Source organism: Heterocephalus glaber, unplaced genomic scaffold (assembly GCF_053883595.1).
Source record: "Heterocephalus glaber isolate CG9 unplaced genomic scaffold, H.glaber_assembly_v1.0 deba00001461, whole genome shotgun sequence".
NCBI lineage: Eukaryota > Metazoa > Chordata > Mammalia > Rodentia > Bathyergidae > Heterocephalus > Heterocephalus glaber.
Genome location: NW_028258308.1, coordinates 47,665,644 through 47,675,881, shown reverse-complemented (window position 1 = coordinate 47,675,881; position 10,238 = coordinate 47,665,644). Strand labels below are relative to the sequence as shown.

The 10,238-nt window shown below is 37.3% G+C and overlaps 1 protein-coding gene across 1 annotated transcript; it reads left to right on the top strand.

The window, feature by feature from the left end:
- Positions 1–8,371: 8,371 nt before the first annotated feature.
- LOC101717147 (olfactory receptor 2L5) lies at positions 8,372–9,307 on the top strand. The gene is given in 3 exon segments (XM_004841917.2): positions 8,372–8,423; positions 8,426–8,786; positions 8,788–9,307. Coding segments are annotated over 3 exon segments (933 nt in total).
- Positions 9,308–10,238: the final 931 nt, after the last annotated feature.

Genomic DNA, 10,238 nt, shown 5'->3' with positions numbered 1-10,238 from the left:
TATCAACCAATGAAATCAACCGATAGAACATGAAATATCAACCAATGAAATTGAAAATGCAATAAAATACTTATCAATTAAGAAAAGCATGGGCCCTGATGGCTTCAGTGCTGAATTCTACAAGACATTTAGAGAGGAACTACTGCCACTAATCATTAAACACTTCAATGAAACTGAAAGGGAAGTAATACTCCCAAATTCATTCCTGGAAGCAAGCATCACCTTGATGGCCAAAGCAGAGAAAGACCCAACCAAAAAGGAGAACTATACGCCAATCTCACTAATGAACACAGATGCAAAAATTCTTAATAAGATACTGGCAAATAGAATGCAGAAAATCATCAAGAATATCATACACCCTGACCCAGTGGGATTCATCCCAGGGATTCAGGGACGGATCAACATATGCAAATCAATCAGTGTAATACACTGTATCAATTGAGCTAAGGACAAACACCCTATGATTATCTCCATGGCCACAGAAAAAGTATTTGACAAAATCCAACATGCATTTATGATAAAAACCCTACAAAAATTGGAATAGATGGTCTCTGCCTCAAACTGATAAAAGCAATCTATGAAAAACAACAGTCTATATCATAATAAATGGTCAAAAACTGAAATCCTTTACACTAAAATCAGGAACAAGACAAGGATGTCCACTATTATCACTCTTGTTCAATATAGTTTTGGAAACATTAGCCACCACAATTAGATAAGAGAAAGAAATAAAAGGAATAAAGATAGAAAATGAAGTCAAATTGTCATTATTTGCAGATGACGTGATACTGTATATAGAAGACCCCAAGAACTCCACCAAAAGTCTTCCAGACTTTATAACCAAATTAAGTGAAGTAGCAGGTTACAAGGTCAACACACAAAAATCAATAGCTTTCCTCTATGTGAATGACAGACTCACTGAGAGAAAAATAGGTCAAATAATTGCTTTCACAATAGCATCCAAAAAACTGAAATACCTTGGAATCAACCTAATGAAAGAAATCAAAGGCCTCTTCTCTGAAAACTATAGCACTCTGAAAAGAGAAATTGAAGAGGATATCAGAAAATGGTCAGGCATCCCTTGCTCCTGGGTAGGAAAGTTTAATATAGTGAAAATGGCCATAATTTCAAAACTGCTATATAGATTCAATGCAATTCCTACTGAGATCTCAGCAGCATATTTCATGGATCTTGAGAAAACAATCCAAAAATTCGTTTGGAACAGGAAGAGACCCAGAACAGCAAAAGCAATTCTAGGGAACAGAGACATGGCAGGGGGTATCACAATCCCCAACCTACAACTCTACTACAAAGCTACTGAGATAAAACAGCATGGTACTGTCAAAGAAACAGACTTGAGGACCAGTGGAACAGATTAGAAGATGCAGAAACAACGCCAGACACACTCAGCCATCTCATCTTTGACAAAGGAGCCAAACACCCTCACTGGAGGAAAGATAGCCTCTTTAATAAATAGTGCTGGAAAAATTGGGGTTCAACTTGCCAAAGATTAAAACTAGACCTATATCTCTCACCATGCACTAAACTAAAATCAAAATGGATTAAAGATCTAAATATTAAAATAGAAACTCTGAACGAGTTGGAACAGAGGTTAGGTAGAACCCTTGAAGACATCTGTGTAGGAAAAGATTTTATGAACAAAACCTCAGTTGCCCATGAAGTAGTACAAACAATGAACAAGTGGGATCCCTTCTTATTAAAAAGCTTCTGCACAACAAGAGAAACCACCAGCAGTGTGAAGAGACAGCCCAAAATGTGGGAAAAAGATCTTCACCAGCTTTGCCTCAGACAAGGTTTACTATCTTGAATCTATAAAGAACTTAAAAAGATCAGACCTCCCAAATTTAAAGACCCAATCCAAAAATGGGCATCTGAAATAAACAGACATTTCTCAAAGAAGTAGAAATAGCAAATAAATACATGAAAAAATGTTCAACATCACTGGTCAATAGAGAGATGCAAATGAAAACAATGCTGAGATTCCACTTCACTCCAGAAAGAATGGCTGCTATCATGAAATCAACCAATAACAAATGCTGGCAGGGCTGTGGGGAAAGAGGAACCCTGCTCCACTGCTGGAGGGAGTGTAGACTGGTGCAACCACTGTGGAAATCAGTATGGACATACCTCAAAGAACTAGGACTGGAAGTCCCATTTGACCCAGCTATTTCCCTGCTGGGGATCTTCCCCAAAGAATTAAAAGAATCATACTAACAGTGATATATGTGCACCCATGTTCATAGCAGCAAACTTTGTAATAGCTAAAACTTAGAAACAGCCCAAATGCCCATGAACTGCAGACTGGATCAAGAAAATGTGCCTATTTTTTAAATAAAATGGAGTATTACTCAGCCATCAAAAATGAGAAATTAGAGACATTTATAGCTAAATGGATGCACATTGAGATGATACTCTTAAGTGAAATAAATAGGACACTCATGTATAAATACTGAGTAGTTTCTCTAGTGTGAGAAGCTGAAAGTGTAAATAAGGCCTAAAACATCTAATAGGTAATGTGAAATAGGAAGAAAAGCGGCAAAGAAGAAGAAAGTGGGAGGGGTAGGGGAAAGAAAAGAAGGGAATGGAATTAATAAGAGAAAATGGAAAAATGGAAACAAAATCTTTGTAAATAGGGAGGGATGGAGTGGTTGAAGTGAGGGCTGGGCAATGGTGAAAAATAAGAATCAAGAGAGATTATGTAAAGGTGCAAATTTCCAAGGATGAATGTCATTATATTGTATACCTAAAATGTACCAATGATTAGAATGAATAATTGATAATGCAAAATAGGAAGCAAGGTTCCAAAGGGGTAGGGGTTGTGGGAAGGGCAAGGGAAAGAAAAGAAGGGAAAGGCAAAATGATGAGAAATGGAAAAAATGAAAATAAAGTCTTTGTAAATAGAGAAGGGTTGGGGTGATGAAGGGTGGGCTAGAAATGGGGAAAAAATAAGAACCAAAATGCATCATGTAAAGGTACAAGTTCCCAATGAGAAATGTAAATGTGTTGTATACCTAAAATGTACCAATAAAAGAATTTATGTAAAAAAAAAAAATCACCTGTGAAGTGACAGTGAAGAAGAGTGAGGGGGTGACAAAAATATTCAGGAACCAATTGAACAGCATGTGAAGCCCAGAAAAGAGAATCACATAAATGATTGTATTATTTCCCACAGATGTGCTAAAACTATTCAATGGGAAAAGTATAATGTTTTCAATAAATATACTAGACAAACTTGGTATTAACATGAAACCATTCTATTTCAACCATTCTCTCTCTCTCTCTCTGTATATATATATATATATATATATATATATATATATATATATATATATTGAGTGTGGGTTAAAGCCTTGAATGTAATAATGAAAGATATGTAACTCAAGAGAAATACAGTCTTCATATAAAATCTTATTCACATAGATTTTACCAAAGACCTCATAAGTAAGACAACAAAAGTGCAGGTATAAAAATAGATATAATACTTTGTTAATTTGAAAAATAAACCCCCCAAGGAACACTTTCAAAAGAGGGAAAGGACAGTTTATGGACTTGGAGAAGTATTTGTATAAATTATAGGCATAAACCTCAACGGTATCTAAATAACTTCCTACTGAACAGCAACAGTGTCTAGAGAAGCAAGTACACGATCTTTATAAACAGAGAAAAGGCCAGTTGTGGCTCAGTGGTAGGACATTGGGGCAACAAGCGTGAGGCTCCAGGTTCACCACCCTGCATCATCTGAAACTAGGCATTTGATTTGAAGCCATATCCTTCTAAGGAGGATGCACACATGAGCAACAAGCACATGGGAACATGGTCAACTTTTCCAGAAAACCAAAAATGGGAACTTCTGTAAGATAAAACCTTCACATCCAGATGGAAATCTACCATTAAAAAGGAAAAGAAAGAATAAAAGAAGAGGAAATACTAGGTGTTGGCTTGAGTGACAAGAGTGTTGGTGAGCTGGAAGAATCTTGGTGCATTTCTGAAGGGAATGAAAGTGTGAGCCACTGTAAAAATGGTGCAGGAGTTCCTCAACACATTATGGATAGAAGTATCATATTTTAAAGTAATTCCAGGTCATTCAAGAATTGGCTCTCAAAGTAATGTTGCTGCACCAATGTTTATAACAACATCATTCACAATAGCCAGAAGTTGGAATCCAAACCAATGCCTGAAGGAGATGAATGAAAAGTATATAAGCTATGTACATCCAGTGCGGGATTATTTGGTCTTCAACAGGAATAAAACTGTGACACATGCTCTAAGGATGATCCTTGAGAACATTATTCTAAGTACAATAAGTCAGACTAAGAAAGGCAAATACTGCACAATTCAATCTTCATAAGAAACAGAAGCAGTAATTCATAAACTGAGAGTGACTGAGTTAACAGGATTACAGGGAGGGAGAATGAGAAGCTTCTCTCTATGTTGTGAATTCAAACTATGTATGATGGAGGTTCGGGAGCTGCGAGGTGTCAGTGGTTGCACAAAAATGAGAATCTGCTGAATGGAATTAAATAGCACCACCACAAATAATCAAATCATAAATTTTATGTAACCTGTGGTTTATGACAATAACAAATTTAGAAACATTATACCTGTACTAAGCCAGTATGTTCACTTCCCAGGAAACTTCTCATTAGTTCAGTGGTTAGAGATCATGAAAAAGACATAGCAGAACTTTAATATTTCATCTGCAATGAAATGTAATATGGATATTTCCTATAAAGAGTCCCACCAAAGTGAGGAATGGTAACTGTGTTATCCATTTTAATACTTAGCACCATTTTCTATGAAATAATAATTTTTACCAACATGAAACCAATTTGATCATAAATACTACATAAAGCAAATTAAAAATGAATTCTCAAATGCCAGAAGTTTTAAGAACTTACTGCACTGTAATGCAGTAAATTTGGTACCCAGTAAACTCAAAACTGGCAACCCCATGGAGACACATTTTAGCAGTGCATGGGATGGATAAGGAATATTTCATCATAGGTCCCATCAGAGTGACATGCAGTGATCCTGGGAGAGTCTGAGTGGAATACCGGGATCTCCCCAGGCACTGGCCCTCGGCACCCAATGAGGACCAGCATGCTTCTTCCAGGATTTGGCCCAGGCCCAGTCTGTGAGCAGGATGTATCCTTTATGGTCCTCATCCCCAAGGACTTTCTGGGAGCATGTGGACCACAAAGCACCCACATCAGGAAGGCTGGATTTGGGCTTGGGGCTCACTGCCAAGGAGCCAGGCACAGATGCATGCGGGCTGCTGGGACTCCGGAGGACTGGGCAGGATCTGCTCATATGGGGTTGGGTTGGGCATCCGTGGTCTAGGGGAGGACGGGGCTGGGCTCTGGGTGTGCATTCTGGTGTAGTCCTCAGGGGAGTCCAGACTCTGGAGGAAGCGCTTAAAATAACAAAATACTAGAATAAGCAATTTGTGATTGCAGAGAGGTTTTCTACAAGAGACCTGGAGATGGAATTTTTATTTGATTAACATGAGTTTAAAAGACAAATGAATGGAAGATAATCAATATTTTTCCTTAAAAAATAGAGTGTGTGCCTTAAAATTGTTGCAAAGTATTTTTTTAAACTTGAAGGTATATTAACATCTTAAATATAAAATATCATGCAATCCTGGAAGGGATGATTGTGGTTTTAGATACCTAATGTGAACTGGTTGTGAAATTGATAATCTACAGAAAGGCTGACATTATCTAAAATTACATTTACTTGATGTATAGTAAGACTGAGGTACACTTTAAATGATTCTCTATTCTTGAAATTATGATTGTTAATGTTAATGACAACATATAGTAAATTTTACCTTAAAAAGTTTCATAAACTCAAATAATATTTCAAAATCTGTGATGGTATTTCATCTTAAATTATCCAAAGTATTAGCAGAAAAATTCATATTTGAAAGATAAATATTTACTTATAAAGGGCACGTGTGTCATGGCTAGACCTATGATAAGCTGAACATGGAAAAGATTGGAGTCCATTTGAGCATTATTTTATATGGACATGGTAATCTCAATTATATTTTACAGGAGAAGGAATATTTTCATGCCAATGCATAAAGTGTTCAAAAAGATGCTGATTCCTTGTCATGAGTACTTTTGTCATGCAGATTACCATTTATATTGAAATAATTCTGTATTTAATTTCATTATTGTAGAAAATGAGGTCTGTAATTAGTGCAAGAATGGTGAATTTGAAAGTGAATTTGAAGTGGAGTTTTTGGGGCAGTGGTTGCAATTCTACAAACAGAAGTGCTTTACACAGTAATTTAGGAATATGCCTCTGGGTGTGAAGGGAACTGAGGTCATTTGTAAATTCTGGGGCTGAGTCACAGAAGGGGAGTCTCTGATGGGCTCCTGTGAATTGGGTGGAGGAAGCAACATCTAAGAGCCCAAGTCCTCATAAACTGTGCAACATAGATTTTCTTATGTCTGCTTTCACTTTGGTTTTAAGGATATTTATTATTTATTTATTTTTGCAAATGAATGCAATAACATGACAAGATCTCAAAGTAAATTTAGTTTTTAGATATACACTAAATCATATGAATCTGTTGATTATGAAAGTGTTTTTAAAAATGTTGCACAAAACTGTGTAACCAACATTTTACACTAAAGCATTTTGGACAAAGAAGTATTCCTTTGTAATTTAAATATACTATATTTAAACTAAAGCAGTAATGAGTAAAATTACCTGTCTCTGGGGCAATAGTTTATTTTAAAGAACAATGATTGTAAATAACTGAGATTTTCCTAGGAATCATGGATGCGTCCCAGTCATCCACCTTTCCTCACCTATAGTTGCCTGATTGTGCTCCTTCACAGGTCACATTAGCACTTCTTGACCGTCACTGCTGCACAATCATCTCCTTTGTCAGGGAAAACACTCAAGACATGGGGACTGTTCCCCAAGAACTGACCCAGCTAGGGCTTGTCCTCTGTGCAGGCTGGGGAGGGACCCGCAGACCTTGTCCACCAGAGCAGTGCACTTCCCTGATGTGTGGGAGAAGAGGAACTGTGTCACACTCTGTGTCAGGATCGTGCAGTCAGCAGTGTGAATCCACCCCAGTCTCACCCTCATTCACAGGAAGAAACCCTGTGATTCTCTCACTACTCTCTCAGAACACCTGGCTGCCTGTTTAGGTTCCACATCTGGCTGATGCTAATAGTTCCTCCGGGTATTTCATGGAGATACAAGTTTTAGGATGCAGTAATATTAATATGCAAATATACACTGTTCATTCCAAATCTCTTCAACTCCTAAAAATGTTGTTTCTTGCTTCTACATTTTTTTAAATGATTAAAAATAAAATTGCTTCTATAGCAATGAAGTTATAATAAAATATCATATATTAAAATAGCATGAGGAATTGCATTAACTTTGTACTTTACTAGAAACTGTTATGGAAACACTTGAAGAAAGGCATTGTCTCCTGAAGGATTCAGTGCCAGGACACTGGGTCGAGCAGTGCTTGTCTGTACTAGGGAGGACAGGATCCTGGGGAGTCAGTTTGCATTTTATGCTGCTGTGAATTCTCTTCTCTTTTGTCATTTTGACATAAGCCTTATGTATGGACATGCAGATAAATGTATGATCACACATTTTAGGAAATATGATGCACAAAGTGGGAGCCAGTGGGTTCCATGAGCCCCTGGGGAGGCGTCTGTCTGAAGGGTGATTAGGGAAGGACCCTGTGGAAAGTTCCAGCTCTTCAGGATAACGGGGAGATCATAAGAAAAGGACAGTGGGGAAATATGTGCAAAACATGGTGGAGAGGTTTCTTGAGTATTATTGTTCAGTTTTTTGAGATTTGTGTATCTACAATTATACATTTAAATTAATTATAAAATTTCTTACAAAGCAAAATTAAATATCATTTGTTATGCAAAAAATTTATGATATAATCAGACCTCACAAAGGAGGAAAAATCATTGACAGGGCTCATTAAAACTATATTAAAATTGGAGTCCACCATTTAGATAATTCCATTAATTTTTATGCATACACATATTTGGCAACATCTCATAGTAGTGACAATTGATCTAAGTAAATAAAGTATCTGATTTGAATAAAGCATTATAAAAATATATTATTTTCATCAATTCATGGATTTATATAGTATCTTCCCATATGTTTGTCATCTTCAGATATATGTATGAAGCAGAAAATGGAGATGATTTTTCAAAATAGTTTCTTCATAATTTCAGAGATGTGATAGTTGTATAAATCAGCCTGAATAAAATAGTGAATTGAAATAACGTCTTATTTATATGAACCATACCATTTCAAGTGCTCTCAGAAAAAGCTAAACAAATGTAGGATGGAAAACTACAATGAAACATCTACTGACTTCATCCTCCTGGGCCTGTTCCCACATCAAGCCTTGGCTTTTTCCTCTTCATTCTCATGGTCCCCATCTTCCTGATGGCCCTCAATGGCAACCTGTGCGTGGTCCTGCTCATCCTCCTGGATGGCCAGCTCCACACACCCATGTACTACCTGCTCAGCCAGCTCTCCCTTATGGACCTCATTTACATCTGCACCACTGTGCCCATGATGGCTTCTGGTTTTCTCTTTGGAAACAAGTCCATCTCCTTCATTGTGTGTGAAATTCAGAGTTTCTTCTTCCTGACTCTAGGAGCTTCAGAAGGACTGATCCTGATGTCTATGTCCTATGACCATCACGTGGCTATTTGCTTCCCTCTGCACTACCCCATCCACATGAACAGAAGAATGTGTGGTGATGATCCTGGGATCCTGGGCAATGGGTGCCATCAACTCCTGTGCTCACACAGTCTAAGTCCTCTGCATCCCTTAGTGCAGGTCCTGGACCATCAATCATTTTTTCTGTGATGTCCCAGCCATGCTGAATCTGGCCTGCACAGATACCACTGGATATGAACACACTGTGTTCCTGTTTGCCATCCTCTTTCCCCTGTTTCCTTTCATGGTCATCCTTGGTTCCTATGGGAAAGTGCTCCTCGCTATCCATCACATGTGCTCACAGGAAGGCAGGAAGAAGGCCTATTCCCCCTGCACCACCCACCTCATTGTGGTGACTTTCTACTATGCACCATTTGCTTACACTTATCTCTGTCCCAAATCCCTCCATTCTCCAGCAGAGGACAAGGTTTTGGCTGTCTTCTACACCTTCCTCACCCCAATGCTAAACCCTGTGATCTACAGCCTGAGAAATAAGAAAGTACTGGGGGCCCTGTGAAGAGTGACTTGGAGAATCTGCTCTGTGAAAATGTAGGCAAATTTCTGTCTATGTATGTTCAGGAATGGATAGGCACTATAGCAATGCTTAATGCTGAGGTTCAGAAACTAGAATTAGTAAAGTTTAAAATTTTTAAGACGTGATTTAATAATTATATATGCTAGTATATAATTTTTTTATTTTTCTTTGTTTCTTCTTTCCAATAAAAATAATGAACCTATGTTTTTGACAAATATAAGGAAAACATTTTAGTAACAGAAAAAATAAGAATGGAAAATCTAGAAAGAAAATCTAGTGATCTTTCAGAGTATGAGATGCTTTGAAAAGGTGATTAAAAAGTTTGTTGCATGTTTAAATTTGTTTTTCAAAATTATAGTAAAATCTATATTGCCATGAATCCCCTTTAAAATCCTCCTCCTTACTGAAACACATTGATCACATTATCCTTGCCACTTTTTGATGTGTTTCTGGTAGTCATCTTTGGCAAGTGTTGTTAGTTATGCTATTTTTGCTGCCCTGATGTCCAGAATTCATTCAAAATATTTACCTTTCATGGTTTCTTTGACTCTAGTGAAGAGCCAAAATTCCCCGGTGAAGTCCTCATGCATTATGTAGATGGAGACACTATCATGTTTTCAGGCCCTGCCTTTCCCTTTGATGGCAACTGGCCTCAAGCTTTGGATCACACTTCTTAAAGACAGTCACAGAGGAGCCTTCCCAAAGTGCTGCAGGGATTCAAAGAGGAGGGAAGAAATCTACTTCAAAAGGGAAGAAAACTATTTTGTGGGGGACTTATGGCAATGTACCTTTTATTGTAATTATATTTTAAGATATAAACATTTGTTATAAATTAAGATCTCCCTTTATATTTGCATGTTTATACTAAGAAATTTTTATTTCTTAAGTTTGGTAAACTAACATAACAATTACAACAAATATTTGTAATGGCTAGGCCTAATTGCAAACA